Here is an 18,596-nt window from a genome sequence, read left to right on the forward strand (position 1 = left end):
TTCTCGATTTATTTCTTTCATTGAGTCTGAAATTATTTCTTTCATTAATTTCAGAATTAATCGTTTCTCAATGTTTGCAACCATTTTTCTCATGTCTTGTTTAAATATGCCTATCATGGGCGGAGATACGGGGGAGGGGGACGTGGAGTGGCATTGCTCCCCAGCGTCAAAGGTGGAGTCGACTGATCTAATGTATATTTGTATGTATATATGAATTGGCATCATCATCATCGTGCCCCCCCCCCAGCAATATTGACCGTGCCCCCAGACTTCCGAGTCTATCTACGCCTATAATGCCTATACTCCTAATGTTAAACTGCTGCCTCTCGATATAGCGATAATCCCTGTACAACAGGGTTCTGAACGTTTTTCCGCCTGCTTCGCTACCCTTACTCTTAATCAACTTTTTTACGCGGTTCCCCAGAGCAGTTAAACAAAGAATCTTTTCGAAAACCCTTTGTCGGGCCGCCGCTCCGAGGCGCCCTGCCAAAGTTGGAGACGCACCAGGGAGCTGCGGCGCACAGTTTGAGAACCCCTGCTCTACAAAGATATTTTTTCATGTCTCATTTGGACGTGTCAAACTGCTGCCTCTCGAGACGACGATAATCCTTCCACAACGATAATTGGTCCGCAGACTATCGTTGTATGTGAGGTTTCACTGCATTACATACTACTGCTTTTTTTTTTCTCTTTTCCTACATCTCAAACGTGATCGTTTCTAAGGGAAACAAAACATAGTTCTCGAATTTTCGTGCGAGTTGCCCAAGGCCGCGAAGGCCCATGAGTAGACACAAATGAGAAGTAAAAAATGAAAATGGCCGCCACACACTCTTGCTATTGATTGGTCGGTTGACGGTCGGGGGAAAAAAAGAAAACATTTCCGTTAGAGCGTCTCTTTTTGCATCATTATTATTTCCAGTTACGTAATATATCGTCACTGTTTGATACAGATAAGCTGGTGCGAAAAAAAAAGGTGTAAGTAATTTAATGACGTAGCAAAAACATATATTTTTTATCGTGGGCAATGGTGCTTCTGGGAAATATATATAGAGGGCGTCTCTCTCTGTATTTATGGCAAAAAAATTTTACCAGTCCTAAGTTCGACCAGAGATAAACACTGTTTGCTATTTTGGGGGCGTCTCACTGAGATCTGTCAAGATATAAATACGCATTTCGTACCGGATTCAAGGCTTCGATTTTTCGAGAGTAAAATCTTATTCTGAAGAAATCTTGAAAGGGTAAGTTTTTTTAAGGCCGTCTTAACGAGTTTGGAAGCCTAAAGATTGCCTTCCGAAGAGGCCCATTGAGCCTAAATTTTGGATCAAAAAACATCAGTAGAAATATCAATAATTTGACATTGGCGTATGTCAAAAATGAGCTTTTTTTTATTCGGCTATAGCAAGGGTCTTCAATCTTTCAGACGTTGCGGGCCAAATTAAAGTTTCCTCGTAGCCCGCGGGCCGCCGTGTCACACCGCGGTATTTCCTTCTATCAAACATGGTTCTCCAAATTTCTGTGATGTTTGGTCAGAACATGATAACTCCAAAATCACAATTTTTAAGATATGAGCATTTTTAATTGTCATTTAAAAATCAGAAATAAAGCATACGCACAAACGAAAATGTACGTCAGCATGTTGTTTAGCAGTACCCACGTATTTGTGCATTTATCTCGCTTCTAATTAGTTATAATTAGCAAGACTAGATCAAAAAGTCATTTTTTCGTGGTATCATGTTCTGACCAAACACCAAAGATTTATTTAACACTTATTTACTCTGTTCATTAAATTTGAATATATTTATTGATTTTCAAATAATTTACTTTTTCATTAATTAATGAAATTCTTTTCGATTAATTGCAGTAAAACCCCCTCTTAACGATTACCCTCCTCTCTCTTTTACGTCTGAATAATAATTTCCCATTGTGTATAACAAAAGTATACATTTCAAACCCCCTGATTAGGGGTTATTCAAGTATTACGTCAGCATCGACGGGGGGGGGGTCGGATTTGCTGACTTTTGATGACAAGGGGGAGGGGGGGTTGAAGGTTGCTTACGTCATCAACAATCCCTTTTTGAAGATATGAAATATTCTAAGCTGTGACGAAATGCTGCTGACAGGGGGAGGGAAGGTCAGTGTTTTGCTGGCAGGGGGGGGGCGAGGGGGTCAAAAATGGCTGAAAATCTGCTTACGTAATACTTGAATGGCCCCTTAACAGTCGCCCCTCTTTTACGGACGAATTCTTTTGTTCCGTTGGTGTCCGCAAAAGAAAGGTCTTACTGTAATTATTCATCAATTCTTTTTAATTGATTATTTCTTTTATTAAATCTGAAATTTTCCCGATGATTCTGAAATAATTTTTTCATTCGTTTTAAATTTTTCATTGTGAAATAATTTCTTTCAAAAATTCTTAATTTTTTCCCACGAATTATTACTTTTAACAATTCTGGAATCGCTCGCAATAACTCGGCGGAGGGGGGGGGGGGTCACCGTTAATCGGGGGTTTGAAATGCATACTTTTGTAATACGAGGGGAAATTGTTATTTGGTCGCGAAAGAGTGGTGACCGCATCTGAGGGGGGGGGGTGTCCGTTAAGACGGGGTTTATTGTATTTCTTACAGTAATTCCGTAACTGTTTTTAATTATAGATTTTTCATAAATTATGCAATAATTTTTCTTTTCATAATCTTATTATTATTTCTTTCATTAAGGTTCTTGCATTTCTTTGAATTCTGTAACTATTATGTATAACTTAGAATTTGGCCTCTTCAAATATAACATAATAATGTAATAACATAAAAACACGGGCCTCCAAAAAGCGTTTTGGCTCCGGGCCCTCCCGAATCCGTTATGACGCCCCTCCCGCTTTTAATGTATCCAATGTACAGCATTAGTATTGAATCTGGAAAGTACCTCATAGTTCTAAACACAGCAGTACATATTTTCAGCGGCCAGATCTCTTCAGGAATTTATTCGTTATTTTATGAAGGACCGTAACTAGGGGGTGGGGAGCAGGCGCGTCTGGTGCCACGGGTGCTGTACCAGAAGGGGCGCTGAATCCACCCTTTAACTGCATCTTCTACATGGCAAGGGGGCAGCAGAATGCCGGTTTGCTCCGGGTGACAAAGTATCTAATTGGGGCCCTGGTTCTATGTAAAGTAGCTATTTTCTAAAAATGGTCGGTGGGCCACGGAAAAAAGATCTGAGATGGCCACATTTGGCCCACGGGCCATGTAAATGACATAACTCCTGAGCTATATGAATATTGAGAGATTTTGCACATTGCATACTCGGTCGAGTGATAATTTATGACTTGAAGCGGATTCTTAAATCCGGGATGTTGACTCGACACTTGTTAAAAGACGGGTAGTTACATGAAGGTTTGTTTATACATGTTCGTTATACAGGGTGTCCCGTAAATGCTAATGCGGTCTTTATCTCATCAACCGTCCGTCGTAGAGGTATAGTTTCAGTTTAAAAAATTATCAAAAGGCTTTCGAAAATTACCCTGTGCCATTTTTGAGAGGAAAACAAAATACAGCGTGTGACGAAATAAAAAAAAAAAATCTAAATTTTCATACGGTTCCACGTGTCCTTAACTTCCAATTAGAAAATTGTTACCGTCTTTTTGTCTGAGTCCAACAAAAGGGATCCTATGTTTTTAACTGCAATATTCGCTGAGATATTCGAATTTAAAAATCGGAGAAAAGTTGAGAGAGGACAGCATAAATGCGGGAAAGGAGCATTTTTTCCGATAGTTTTTGCTGTTTCCAAACTTTTCTCTATTTTTGAATTCAAATGTCTTAGTGGATATTTCACTTAGAAACATAGAATTTTTTCCGTTGGCCTCAGGAGAGACAGGGCATCAACTTTCTAATTGGAAGTTAGAGGATAAGGGCAACGTAAAAAAAATTTAGATTCTTTTATTTTGCCACACACTGTATTTATTTTACTCTCAAAACTGGTACAGGATAATTTCTGAAAACCTTTTAAGTATTTTTTAAACTGAAACCATATCTTAAAGACGGATGGTTGATGAGATAAAGGCTGCGTTAGCACTTACAGGACACCCTGTATATTTTTTTTTGGTGTTATGCAATCGCACGAATACGTTGAAGAACGTGTATTTCGTACAATGTTTGTTTTAAAATGTATGTTATAAGGTTTATTCCGTGTTTGGTGGCCGTCGATTTCTGAAAAACGCCATGAAGACACCGGCTGATTTCAAGGTCACGTGTTGATGTTGAAGAAGATAAATGACTTAATGGGTGCTCAAGGCCGGCGTTCGTGTTTAGAGAAATACGTGACACGAATTTTCTTATGGACAAAAGAATACAATACTGTATAATCTCAATTATCCGGGCGCGGATCAATAGTGTACGAAAATTGTTTAAAACATTGGCATATGTTTGGCTCTTCTACATCCGTGCTGTTATTAGTGTCGCCCACCCCTTTTTCTTTACGTAAGATTCTGTGGAGGTTGTTAATGAAAACAAACATGTCTACTTCGTAGATTTCTTCATTCTTTTACGGAACCCCTCTTCCCCATTCTTAGAGGTGAAGTACCATATCAACACGTTGAAACGGCAGCCCCCGTAGGCGCACATAAGAACCAAACGTTGCCCTGGAGAGATGGACATTTCAAGATTTACAGACAATTACAGGCGATGCCAGGAAAAAAGCTTCTCGCGTTGGTTTTGAAATGTATTGCATTTTACAACTGAAAGACTAGGCACAAGGATGGTGTAATTTCAGATGCGTAACGGCATGACTCATCGGCTGGACCAGCGCTATTCCCCTATTTGTGTCATTCTTATAGTACATTTTAGAACTGTGCAAAATTGCTGATAGGAGAAGGATGACAGTGTTTTTTGGTTATCCGTGATATCACCCCCCCCCCCTCCCCATTAGCCCAGCGAGAGCCCAATGATCTCTGATTGAATGATTTTTATAAGCTCCTGTATGTATGTTTGTGTTAATCTCAGCTCGGATATAACGATTTTCCTCGATTTAATTTGGATTACCACTAATTTCAACAGCAAACATAAATTAATATGCATTATTTGACTTTTTTTCAGATTTAGCTAGAATATCAACAATGGCCAGCACATTGCCGGAAAGTTTCAAGAAGCTGGTAGTCACTAAACCTAGCACGGATTTCCGCAGTGCCGTATCCGTCGTTACCGAGAAGTCGCCTAAACTGGGAGACAATGAGATCTTGGTGAAAAATAGGTGAGATATCAGTTTTTATTTTCAACATTTCTTCAATGTATTTACCTATACTATAGATATGCTGTCTTATATTCTATTCTTTAACTAATCTTGTGTACTGATTACAGTTACGTGGGGATCAATGCCACGGATATCAACGCCAGTGCCGGGAGGTACTTCGGTGGAAAACCGCCGCCATTCGACATTGGGTTCGAGGTAAGTTCCAATTTATATTCCGGTCCTTATTTATAAAATCTATTTCAATTCAAGGAAATATACATTTTCTGGATATGCGGAAGGGTACTAATGCCTCTACTTCAGCGCTTCGCCCCACAGTGTGTGAAATAAGGAAAGTAGGGTCGTGTCTCCAGTGGTGTAGATGGTAGCGCACTCTTGCGCCAGGTGGAGACCAGATGATTTTTCCTTCCGAGTTCACTTCGGCATAATATCCAGAAAATGTCTATTTCCTTGATGTATTGAGAAAAAGCCGTCTAACTCTCACTATTTTAATCATCTTTAAAAATTGATCAAGGTTGATTTTGAGGATACTTTACTGTTTTATTCATTTTTTTTTTTGTATAACCTTCTGTAGGGCATTGGCACCGTGGTGGCTGTCGGCAGCAAAGTTGCATCGATCAAAGTTAAAGATTCTGTTATATACATGAATATGTGTGCCTATTCTGAGTACTCCGTAAGTATGTTTATACTGTATATGTGTACATATGTAGCAAACGTGTTACACAGGGTGTCTATAATTGAAGTTAGCTTGTCTTGAGCTGTGTAAAGCACTGGTCTTCAACCTTGCACACATTGCGGACCAAAAAAAAAAGAAGAATCCATGCAGCCCGAGGGCCAACAAGGCCATACTGTGGTATCTAGATTTACACAATGGCATCTTAATGGGTGGGCCTAGCGGGGCCTCTGTATTTTATTGGAGAATTTTATTTTTTCTGAAACTATTCTGCACTGAATATGGATTTTCATAAATTCTGAAAATTATTTTTTCATAGAATATGAATCTTCATTAATTCTGAAACTATTTTTCATTGATTCTGAAACTATTTTTAATTAATTCTGAAACTATTTTTTCATTTGAATATGAATCTTCATTAATTTTGACAATATTTTTCATCAATTCTGAAGTTATTTCTTTCAATAATCCTGAAATGTTTTCATGAAATAATATATCCTGAAATAAACCTGAAATTATTCCTCTCACCAATTTATTCTGAAATAAATTTTTTCATTGAGTTTCTTTTTTCCGGATAGCTATAAATTCTGTAACTGTGTAAGCGTATTCGTCGGCGGAAAGCTTAGAGGGCCACATGCGTTGGCCCGTTGGTTCAAAGCCTCAACTTCTTTTTAAACTTAAGTGATCTATAACAGCACCGCAGGTTATTTAAGTGATCTGTAAATGTGCTGCTAGTCACTCAAGTGATCTGGGATTATGCCGCGGGTCATTCAAGTGCTCTGGAATTGTGCCGCGGCTGATCTTTGAATTTGCCACGGGCCTCCAAAGTGATATGGAACTGTGTCGCAGGTCACTCAAATTATCTGTAAATATGTCGCGAGCCATGGGAATGTGCCACGGATCACTTGAGTGCTCTGGAACTGTGCCGCTGTGATCTGCGAATATGACAAGTAATTAAATAAATAAATAATGTGATACTCACGTATTCCCAAGAGATTCGTAAGATACATTCAGCGAATTGGTTAGCGTTATATATATAGCAGACACCCATGCCCGAACCGGGATTCGAATCCAGACCCGCACAGTCAGGGGCTAGCTGACTATCCATCATAATGGTGACTACCCATCATAAAATTATAAAACTTTAAAAAAGTGTTATTGAAAGGGATGAGGAGAGTTTTCGAAGCAAAATTATTGAAGACCGAAAATATCTGCATAGCTTTTGGCGCTACAGAAATCACAATTTTTGGCAATTTTTTCAGCTCCACCGCCAATTTTTTTGGTGAAAATCTTTAACGAGCAGCAGTAAGAGAGCCAGCGTTTTTATAAACTCGCCAAACGAGAAGAAATGAAAATGATTCTGCTGTGAAAAAGATACTTAGAGAGAGAGAGATACCCTGCCAATGAGCTTTAGCAATTTGCTCCCATGTCTGCAAAAAATTAGCATGTACACTACGATTTGCATGCAAAACACCCTCTGGTGGTGATTGCTGGAACTGATTTTTTTACTTGCTCTTTTTTTTGTCACTTACAGTAAGAGCCTAGCAGAAGCCTACCATAGCAACTGGTAAATAAATGAATTTCTTTCTCAACCCTTTAAGATGACCCCTTAATGAAGGCACTTTGGAGGCACTTCCAAAGATCCATGACATTTTGATATATAATTATAATATTCACGGCTATGGACAGCTATGAATAGGCGAACTTTAATTATGTGCACCCTGTATATTGGAGAGCTTACGAAGTCTAGCAATGAATATTCCCATTTTCAATGTTGAACGCAGGTTATACCAGAAACTGGCGCATTTGTGGTCGATGCCGTCAAACCAGAATATCTTGGATTGATAGTCTGTGGACTCACTGCATCTATTGCACTCGACAAGGTGAGGAGAAAACATGTCATATAAATATAATTAATTAATTCATCTATTTATTATGTTAGTTTTAATAGCTAATAATCATATTAATCAAAGTTTGCTTTTTTTCCCCTCGTGTGATCCAAGTCGGCAAGAATCATGGAAGGAGAAACGGTTTTCGTTACTGCTGCCGCTGGTGGAACTGGGCACATTGTGGTAATTGTCATTTTGAAAGCTTTTGTTCATTGTTCACCATTAGAGATCGGATTATATGCGAATACATAAATGAATATGCAATTTCATATTTTAGCACTTTTTATAGTTCGTGCATATAAATGAATAAAATCATCGAAATTTCAGAATAAATGCATATTTTCAGCGTCTTTTCTACAGGGTGGACAAAAAGTCCGCAGAAACTTCATAAAAATTCATAAAAACCGGAAAAATAACCGAAATAAAAAACGGTTTGCAATGTTAGCATCGCTAGGTCACGGGAACTTTTTTTTGAGACAGGAAAAAAAATAACACAAAACAGCCGATAGGTAGCGCTGACGCAAGGGCTTTAGGGGTCTGGTCCCGCCCCCCCCCCCCGAAATGTGAGAAAAAGACCGAAAAAAGGAAAAAAGATGGCCAAATCTATTGTTCTATCACTTTGCCCCCCCCCCCCCGAACGAAATTTCTGGCTATGCTCTTGCGCTGACGTACACAAGTCGAAGAAAAGACACGTAAATAAAGAACAGAATGCCTCCAAATCGTTAATTGCAGCAGTATATGTTCCACATGACCTCCATTACAGGGCAGGTGAGTCACAGATCCAGCAACGGCAGAGTGCAACAGGTCCGGATGTATACATGACATCTCTCGGCGGATCGTATCTTTCAGTTCCGACAGATTGTATGGACCGGATCGATACACCCGGGATTTCAAATATCCCCATAACCAGAAGTCTGCCGGTGTCAAATCTGGAGACCGAGGAGGCCATGGGAACCTGCGACGCCTGCTCATGGGTTTGTCTTTCCCGAACGGCTGTATCAGGAATGGCTTGACCGGAGTAGCAGTGTGAGTAGCTTGCTCCATCTTGCGCATAAACGTGACGGTAGAAAGCTCATCTCTTTCACGCAAACATAGCACGACCTTCTCACGCAGAAGCGTTAATAAAATAACGACGCGCATTCACCGTAGCCGTTTTCCACCCATTTACTAGGCACTGCGTTTCAAAGTGTCCTATGATGAACGAACCTGTGAAACCACAGCACACTGCCACTTTTGGGGGAATGCAATGGTTTCTGCTTGTACTCACGTGGATTAGAAGTCACCCAGATGTGAGAGTTATGGGTATTAACGTCGTCATGAAGCGAAAAATGAGCTTCACCTGTCCACAAGATGTTAAAGACTCAGGTGGGATTCTGTTAGATTTTGGAGAAAGCCCACCTCGCAAATGCTTCCCTCTGTACGGTATCCGCTGGTAAAAGTTCATGGCACGACTGCAATCTGTATGGGTACAGATCAAGGATTCCATGAACAATATTGTGTACCGAGAAGGGTGGTAAGCCCAAGCTTCTGGCAGCTTCAGGAGCACTGCTGGTCCCTGCAGCTGATTCCCAGGACGCTATTCATTTCAGCTGCAACATGCGGCAAACATGCCTTCCTTAAACATGATCCTCCGGCTGTTACACGATCCTCCAGTTTCCTCAAACCGCTGAACAAGCTTTATGAGGCCGTTCGCTGTTAAAAAGGCCCTTTTTCATTCCTCTCATTATTCTGAACTCGAAATTTACGCAAGGCAATGGTCGCTGATTCCTGGTTCACGTAAAACCTGGTTCACCAACAAAAAGGTTATCCTTCGCACGCAGCATCCTTGTTCACATACACGGTTTATAACGGTGAATTGGTTGTGGATTAGTAGCGCAAGTTCTTATACCCGTCTCATTTGCATATTTCCGCCGAAGTCGCTCGTACCAGCGCCACCTATCGGCCGTTTTTGAGTTAACTTTTTTCTGCCTTAAAAAAATTCCCGTGACCTAACGATGCTAAGCTTGCAAACCATTTTTTATTTCGGTTATTTTTGCGGTTTTTATGAAATTAGTAAAGTATCTACGGACTTTTTGCCCACCCTGTATATTGATTCGCATTGTACTAATGTTTGCAAGATTTTTCTTTTTAGTCTTCAAATATCTTTATTTTTTTTTTTCTGTAAATTATATTTCACCATTGAGTATTGTTCATTATAGGGCATATTTTTAGTCATGCTGAAATGCATATTTTTGCACGTCTAAAAATACATGCATTCATTTTTTGAGCATATTTTTTAGTTTTACTGCATATTTTTCTTTTAGGCTAGTACCCTTTTTTGCATATTTTTCATTTTTAGTGTCAAATTTCGGCATTATCAGATCGATGTTTTCATTTTTCGCATATATTTTTGATTTCATGACATATCTTGCCACATTTATGGTAGATTCGTGTAGTGCAGATTCATTTTAGTGCTTTAGTACTTTTTAAGCGCATACAATCCGGACTCTATTCATCATGCTTGTTTTATGGGCCCGGAAAAACCGGGCAAATAAAATGCTCTCGCCTGCTAGAATAGACGTCAATTCTAATGGAAGAAGCTATCTTGTGTGTACCGAATCGTTAAGACGTGGCCATGGTTATACGTATTGATGTAATCTGTTATAAGGAGGGTTTCAAAAATTAAGGAGAGTTGTAAAATCTGTTATAAGGAGGGGTGTGTGTGTGTAATTGAAGAAATTATCATATGTAATATTTTTCATCTCTCTCAAAACAGATCCAATGGGCAAAAGCTGCCGGATGCCACGTTATCGGAACATGCTCATCCGAGAAGAAATCGAAAATTTTAAAGGTAATTATGGCATTATGATTTTTTTTATTTACTCGGAGAAACTGTGTTTAACAACCTTTTTCCCGTAGGGGGGAACCCTCGAAATAATATTCTCGTTCAGGCAACCCCCCCCCCCCCCATACACATTACTTTACTTGCCATACACAGTTTTGGTGTATCGCCACAGAGGCGATTCACTGTCGTTTCACCTCAATATCAGAATTAACTACTGTGGAAATGATATTTCCATAATAAATAATACACAGGGTGGTCCAGATGTCCTGACATGATTTGGAAAAAATAAATAGAAAGGGTCGAATAAAATTGAAGATAAAGATAAACAACTTGAAGCATTTGAAAGAAAAGGTTTCAAAGTTTTTTTTTTTTTCTGAGATTGCTACAAAATTTTTACATTCGCACTCTTAGCGACATGGGGGATGTCAAGCCTATATTGCAGTGTTTCTCACCCTATGGTCTGAGTGACCACGTGGTAATTTTCTCTATGACCTAGCTCCCTACTTCCCGCCAATGGTGATTTTTCAGCAATTACAGCGATAGAGTTGGCAACTTTGCTTGCCTTTGACACCTTTTTATGGCTGCAATTGACAACGTTACTTGCTTTTGACAATTTTTATGCCTGCAATTGACAATTTACTTGCCTTTGACAATTTTACTTGCCTTTGACAATTTTTATGCCTGCAATTGATAATTTTACTTGCCTTTGACAATTTTTTTGGTTTTTATTAGCAACTTAATTTGCATTTGATTATTATTTTAATTTTTTTTTGGCGATAATTTGTGATATCCCGTAAGGAACTTGATTTTCTGTTTCCCGTATTTTTATGGTCAGCCTGAATATCTATTGTGTTGTAGTTATTGACACTTTTCTACTGAAACACGTTGGTAAATACCACCCTGAATCTTGTCGTGGGGAGACTCACTCATGTCCACTTTCCCGATGCCTGTCTGGACGATATCAGACACTGTTAAAGCAGCAGATACTTATTTCCATAATTATGAGACCAGATTTTAATTTTTCATTTCTTTTCTGGCTGACAATTATTAGGTTACCGTTTCATTTTCAGGACTTGGGATGCGACCGAATCATCAATTACAAAACCGAGGACATAGACAGCGTGCTTTCTAAGGAATATCCAGTGAGTTTGGTTTTTCTTTCATGATATAAAACTCTTTATGCAGGCATATCATGAAGATAACGGCCTGGCCAATTAAAAGAAGGCTTGTGTTTGAATTTCCTCAAGAACTGAGTATAGCTTGATGTCATGACCATAATTTATTTTTTTTCGGTTGCAGAAAGGTATCGACGTGGTATGGGAAACTATCGGAGGTAAAATGTTCGAGATTCTGTCACGGCATTTGGCGATTAAAGGACGTTTAATCATCGTCGGGGCGATAACTAACTACAAGGATCCCACTGCGGCACCCGCTGTGGATCTATCTTCTTTGCCGATGATGGTGAGTGAAATTTGAGAAATAGAATCACACAAATACGAGCACAAATTGTCCAACAACAGTGACTCTTAAAAATGCCGGTAAAACAAGCATGGATGCCAGTCAGGGCCTTCCCAAGCGCATCGTGGGCCGCCGGAAAAAGTGATTTTTCTGAGGCCCCTACCTGGCAAATTCTCGAAAATTTCAACCAGATCTTACTTTTGTGAGGCCCTTTCTTCTCTTGCGGCCCCTGGCCGTGCCCGGGTAAGCCAACACCTCCTAGAGATAGAAGGCCTCTGTACTGTTTGCCATAAACGTCATTCAGACTGCCTAGCAAGTTTGTCACATTTTGAAACACAGCATCCTATTTCGTTTCTTCTTATTTTGGCATAGAATCTTCCTGATTAGTTCACAAATACCGCATAGTGATTGGATGTGGGATATAGAAATCGCTAATTCTGAGCATGATCATTTCTTTTCCTCACAACGTTGATACTACTTTACCGCACACCAACTCCGGCCATATATATATATCGCCATACGGCAATTTCCAACTAGTGGAGTTGGGTGGGAAATGAATGCTCCATCCATCGGTGGTCGCATTAGGCTCGGTAGGTAAAGAACTTGCTTCTGATGTTCTATGCCCGGATTCGAACCCATGGACATTGGTGGTAACCTTCATAGTGGAATACGAGCATCTTTACCACTGCGCAACGTTGATACGAGCGGGAAATTTTTTTTTTCACCTGAATATTCTGAGGGAAAATGGACTCTTTACTGACGTCACAAGCAGAGTGCGGAGGCCATCTATCTCTAGGAGGTGCTGGGTAAGCCCATGCGTTAAGACGGCACTGATGCCAGTTATTCCTAAATAAAAGCAATAAAATAACGTGAGGGATAGAGCAACACCAAAATTTACCCCCTTAATTGTCTTTTTCGAGCCCTATCCCCCCCCCCCCCTCAATTCGAGCTGTGGGAGGGGGATAGTTTTTGTCATAGTTACTGGATACGTATAGGAAAGAAAATCTATCTCCAATTGTACTGCTTATACAGTGCCTTATAAGAAGGGCCTTATAAGGCCTCGAGAATTTCCCTTAAACAGCATCGTCTCAACGCATGGAGACACGGGGGCATTAAGAGGAGAAGATACAAAAAATATTGATCCAAAGAAATAAGATCGAAAACTCTTTTTAAGAAGCCCGTAATTGAATTTTCAAAAAATGGTTTTATTCTAATGGCGGCGTCAATGCCCTTTCTACTACGATAGAAGTCGTTTCTATAGAGCAGCGTTTCCCAATCTATGGCACAGGTGGTCCGCAAGCAGATATGGTAATTTAACTATAACGGACAGAAAAATTACTGAATTGTTGTAATTGATATAAGCATAGTAATATATCCTTATGATTTAAAATAGGAAATTAGACCTTTTCGTTCTAAGGGTAAGCGTACCTCATCGAGATACGGCATAGGCACCGGAACCTAGGGGCTGAGGCCATTTGAGCCCCTCCAATAAATTTCGTGGTGATAATTTCTGAAATAACAATGCGATGAGCCTTTCTTCTCCTGCGTAGGCGCTTGAGTCCCGCATATACGGGACGACCAGCAACTTTCAGCCTCTCGAATGTTTTCTTCATGTCAGTGCCTCTGAGATACGGGAAATTGTAATCCTTAATAAGGGACATAATTGCATCCAAAACTGCAATTCACAACGAATTTGCTAATTATTGCTGAAATTCCTGAAGGACAGAGAAATAAAGATTTGCTACAAATCACAGAAGGAAAAAATATTTTAATAGATATACGTACTTCAATAGAATTTATTTCCTCGTGACTTGACAATATTTCATTCAGAAAAATACGGGAAATTGAGGAATATCGGAAATTTTCACCAAAAATGTTGTCATAAGACGGCAAAAATCACCAGTTACTGCTCATAAATTATCGATTGGGAGTAATGAAGAATTTATTGGAAATCACGATGCAGTTCATGGGAAAAAACTTGCTTATAACATACAAATATGTTTACATGAATATTTATACGTAATTATCATAATATAACTCAAAATGATGAAAATTATCTTCATTCATAATTTCAGTAAAGATTGCCAATTCAAATATGCTTCGTTGAAAAAAAAAAAACACAGGAAAAATGTATGAAAAAGAGTGAGAGGGAATATCACTAAAAATACCGCACATTCCTGCTCACGCGACTCATGCTGTAGGTTAGTGGTATTTTGCTGGTAACGTCAATCAGTCCCCTTTCTTTTCAGTGATACCACGGGTTGTTTCATCTCGATTGACAGTGATCCAGGGAAGGGGGGAAAAATAGATCGGATAAAACGGGACTAAGGTGTGTCCGAAAATGATGATAGAGCCACCAGTATTTTTCGGTTTTTCCCGATTATAAGTTTATCTTGATAAGAGTTCCTATATAACACCCATACCTAGCTGGCTTTAAGATTTTTTCATAAAAAAAGTTTATTGAAATTTCAAAGGATAAAAAAATTATCGAATATTTTCTGTTGAAGAGTGTCTCAAAATGATAGAGGCAACTAGGCCAGCATTTTGGAAGCCTGCGGTCCGGTTGATTTTTTTTTTTCGTGATTGAAAGGCCCGGCTATACACATGATTGATGTGAAATAAATGAAACGATCAATCACTCACGGGCCGGCTTCATTGATGTATGTCAGGGCCCGGCGGTTGAGAAACGCTAACCTAGGCCAAGGCCGCTTGAAGATTCTTATAATGCGGCTTTGCACCGCGCCGACATGCAAATTTCGCTGCGTTGGCGCAGTGACTCTTCGCTGCTTCACTGGAGGGGAAGTAAAAAAACTGGTTTTATATATTGTACCGGCAACTGCGTAGTTTTCTGTCTCGACTTTAATTTTTATAAGGGGCCGTTCAAGTATAACGCCAGCAATGGCGTTATACTTGATATTTATTTTTGGCATTTTTGAGCCCCCTCCTTCCCTCTTGCCAGCAAAACACTGACCCCCTTTCAGCAAAATTTCGTCATCAGCTCTGCCCCCCCCCCGCCTCCTAACTCGTATTGGTGGGATCGAAGACGTACGCGCGGAAGGGGGGGGGGATATGGGGCCCATGCGCCTCCCCCCCGACAAAAATTTATTTTTTAATGCAAAAATATTGAGAAATTCGCCGCTACCCACCCTTTATGCCATATATATGGTAAACCCTTGACCTGCGGGCCAAAAGTGGCCCTGGGTGTTATCTAATGTGCCTGCCCCTCAAATCCAATTTTGTACAAATGAACTAAGAGGCAAATTTTTTTTACGGATCGCTTAAGTGACCCGTGGCGCAATTCAAGAGCATTTAAGTGTGTCCCGTGGCACTCAAGTCACCCGCGACACAGTTTCAGAACACTTAAGCAATCCGTTGCACATTTAGAGATCCCTTGAGTGACATGTGGCGCAGTTTTAGAGCATTTAAGCTGCCCCCTGTGTGGTTCTACACCCACTCAAGTTACCCGCGGTGAATTCCCGGATTACTTAAATGATTTGCGGCACAGTTCCAGACACTCAAGTGGCCCGCGAGATATTTCTACAGCACTTAAGTGGCCAAGACGCATTTCCAGGTCACTTGAAGGATCCGCGGAACATTTAGAGATCATTAAAATGGTTCTAGAGAGCATTGGTTCTCAACCTTGACAAGCCCGGGGTCCGGTTTCATTCATTTTTGTGAGTGGAAGGCCCGGTCAAACGCAAGACCAACGGAAAATGAATGAGAAAAAATGAAACCGCTGATCACTCGCGGCCCGGTATGAATATCAGGTCCCGGCGGTTGAGAAACACTGCTGTAGGAGAACAGTCATACTCTTTCTTTCAAACCGAGCACAAATCAGGTCTATTACCATCTATGGACAATTTACTACCTAGTGAGTTGTGCCGGAAGTGTAACTGTGTGTGTGTACCTAACAGTTCCCCGAGTGCGTATGCAGCGTTGTGTTTGATTTCTCAGTGCTGCCATCTATATTTCAGAAGTGAAGTGAGTGATGTGTTATGATTGAATTACATTTGTGCTGTTTGTAGGTCTGTTACTCTCTGTGGCGTGACTTTTTAACGGGGAGATCGACTCGCATTCGCGCCTTGAAGTTGGGAACCACAGAAAACCACTCAGTCGACCACCACTGTGGCGACGGTGGGGGTTCCAGGACCTCGCGACGCGAGTCCGTCACAGTCATACTGCTTTTTCTTATTGGTGAGTGGACGGCGTGTCGCACTGGGTGATTCACGTTGCACGCGGCACAGAAAACCTGCTTCTAGGAAAACCCGGCTTTAGGGTTGCATTGTTGCACGCCCACACGCGCGCGCGGCATAGCAATAGCAGCGTAGGGGAATAGCGTTTCTATTTCTCCCATTCAACTCCCGAAGTAATATTACGTGGACGGGAAACAATGTACGGGTTAAGTTCTTATAATTATAACCCCCCCCCCCCCAGTACATGGGCAGTCTCTTGGAAAATAATATATATTCTGTATGAAATTGAGATGTAATAAATGATAAAGAAAGAAAAAATATTTGAAAAAAAAATTAAATTAAATGAGCTTTTTATATATTTTCAAACAATCGATAATATTTTCATATTTTTATTCCCCCCGCAGCTCCTCACTAAAGCAGCCTCAATCCAGGGATTCTTCCTCCCTCTATTTCACGATTGTTTCGGCACGTACTTTACCTACCTCAAGGACAGAGTCATCAAAAAAGAGCTCCGGGTCATCGTGGACGACGGTCAAGAATCCACTGGACAGCAGTTCTCCGGACTCGAGGGAATCATCAAAGCTGTCGAGGTGAAAACGCTCTTCCATAACCCCTCCTAAATTCCCTAATACAGGGAAAAATATGGTTACAACCTCCCCTTTTTTCCCTTTTACGGTAAATGTGATAAATAGATTGATATGTATAATCGCCAATCGTCTCGGTAATCTTGATAAATTTATCACTTTCACCGGTGGTTATGAACAATACCCGAGCGTCGTTGGTAAATTAGATATATGTGGAAAACGTTATTACTTTTACCGTTAATTACACATAATATACCTAAGCATACCAGGTAAATTTGGTAATTACTATACTTGGGATTTATTACTTTTACCGGTGATTATGCATAATACTCTAATATATTTGGTGAATTTAATAAATATGAAAAAAATTACAAATGTGTTTAGTATGTTTGATAAATATAATCCCAGACCCCGGTGTAATGAACTCTGATTTAATGAATTTCAAGATTTAACGATTAAAATCGTGATTAAAAATTCGTTAAATCGTTAACCTTAAATTCGTTGAAAAGAAATTGTTAAATGAGAGTTCGTTATATCGGGTTACGATCAAAACATTTGATAATCGAAAGTTCATTATATCGTTGTTTGATCGTAAAATTTATTAAATAAGAGTTCGTTATATCGAGGTTCGATTTCGGAATTTCATCAAATATTATTTACTTCGATTATGTTTGGAAAAAATTCGTTTAATCAGAGTTCATTATATCCGGTTCAAACTGATTCACGAGTACGGTTCCTAAATAGTTAATCTGATCACTGCAATGCAATGGATTTATCGTATTTACCAACACGAAATGCCGATTGTGCATAACAACCGGTAAAAGCGATAATTTTTTTCTCAGCATTTATCAAATTTACCAACGATGCTTGGGTATTATGCATAATCGCCGGTGAAAGTGATAAATTTAAGGAAATTTATCAAACTTATCAAAATTGGCGATTATGCGTAAAAACTTGTTATTACGCATTATTATCGAATTTATCACATTTATACGTAACATATCCATTAATTCGTATTTTAATTATTATTTATTATTATTATTTTGCAGCATTTGCATTCAGGATCGAGTATGGGTAAAGTGATTGCTCGCATCAATTAACAACCAATCACGTCGTCGTGTCTCAAAAGATCATCTAGTGAAAATCGATGGACTAATAAATGTTGTTGAAATGAGATAATTGATAATTTCCACTGGAACCTCAACCGATAATTATCAATTATTCATATTTTTAATGGTGATATTGTATTTGCAAATTTCATTAGTAGTAATAGTAAAAAAAATGTTAAGACATAATGGATATGTTTTATTATTCTTTTTTCGAGACCTCTTTTACATTACTTTTTATATTTGGGAGAAAAATCCCAATTTTACAAGACCAGGGTCTTCAACGCATGGGCCAGAATGCTAAATGTGGGCCCTCGGAGCCTATCGCCGCACAATGACTATCGACCGTTTGAACTTGTGCATTTCTGTGTACTTTACATGCGTATGTAATTCTTACTGATTATCCCTTCTTTTTTTTATCCCGTTTCTGATTATCCCGTTTTTTCCCTTTTCCTCAAATACATAAAATCGAGGACCCCCCGTTTGTGGTGGGGGGGGGGTGGCTCGGGGAGGGGGTAGAATCTTCGGACTCCCCTCGTCCCTGCGAATTCGTTGAGACAACCCCCGATTCAACACAACACTTCAAACATTCCAAATACAACAGTCGACCCTCGTTATAACGTCATAGCGACCATTCCAT

At 39.7% G+C, this 18,596-nt stretch overlaps 1 protein-coding gene across 3 annotated transcripts; it reads left to right on the forward strand.

Moving 5' to 3' along the window:
• The first annotated feature begins 756 nt into the window (after positions 1 to 756).
• Positions 757 to 18,145, forward strand: LOC149087766 (prostaglandin reductase 3-like). Of its 3 annotated transcripts, none has more exons than XM_089231672.1 (11): positions 757 to 975; positions 5,079 to 5,232; positions 5,340 to 5,427; positions 5,804 to 5,902; positions 7,687 to 7,785; positions 7,906 to 7,974; positions 10,547 to 10,621; positions 11,686 to 11,757; positions 11,915 to 12,076; positions 16,671 to 16,856; positions 17,900 to 18,145. In XM_089231672.1, the coding sequence occupies exons 2-11, from the start codon at positions 5,099 to 5,101 to the stop codon at positions 17,948 to 17,950; spliced, it is 1,035 nt and encodes a 344-aa protein (XP_089087798.1). In that variant the 5' UTR covers positions 757 to 975; positions 5,079 to 5,098; the 3' UTR covers positions 17,951 to 18,145. The 3 variants fall into 3 exon arrangements, with proteins under 3 accessions (XP_089087798.1, XP_089087797.1, XP_089087796.1); XM_089231671.1 differs by lacking the exon at positions 757 to 975 and adding an exon at positions 977 to 1,238; XM_089231670.1 differs by lacking the exon at positions 757 to 975 and adding an exon at positions 4,815 to 4,960.
• Positions 18,146 to 18,596: the final 451 nt, after the last annotated feature.

The sequence above is a fragment of the Pholcus phalangioides genome, unplaced genomic scaffold (genome assembly GCF_987345545.1).
Source record: "Pholcus phalangioides strain wild (caught in Gottingen) unplaced genomic scaffold, Ppha-v1.0 ptg000004l_1, whole genome shotgun sequence".
NCBI classification, from domain to species: domain Eukaryota; kingdom Metazoa; phylum Arthropoda; class Arachnida; order Araneae; family Pholcidae; genus Pholcus; species Pholcus phalangioides.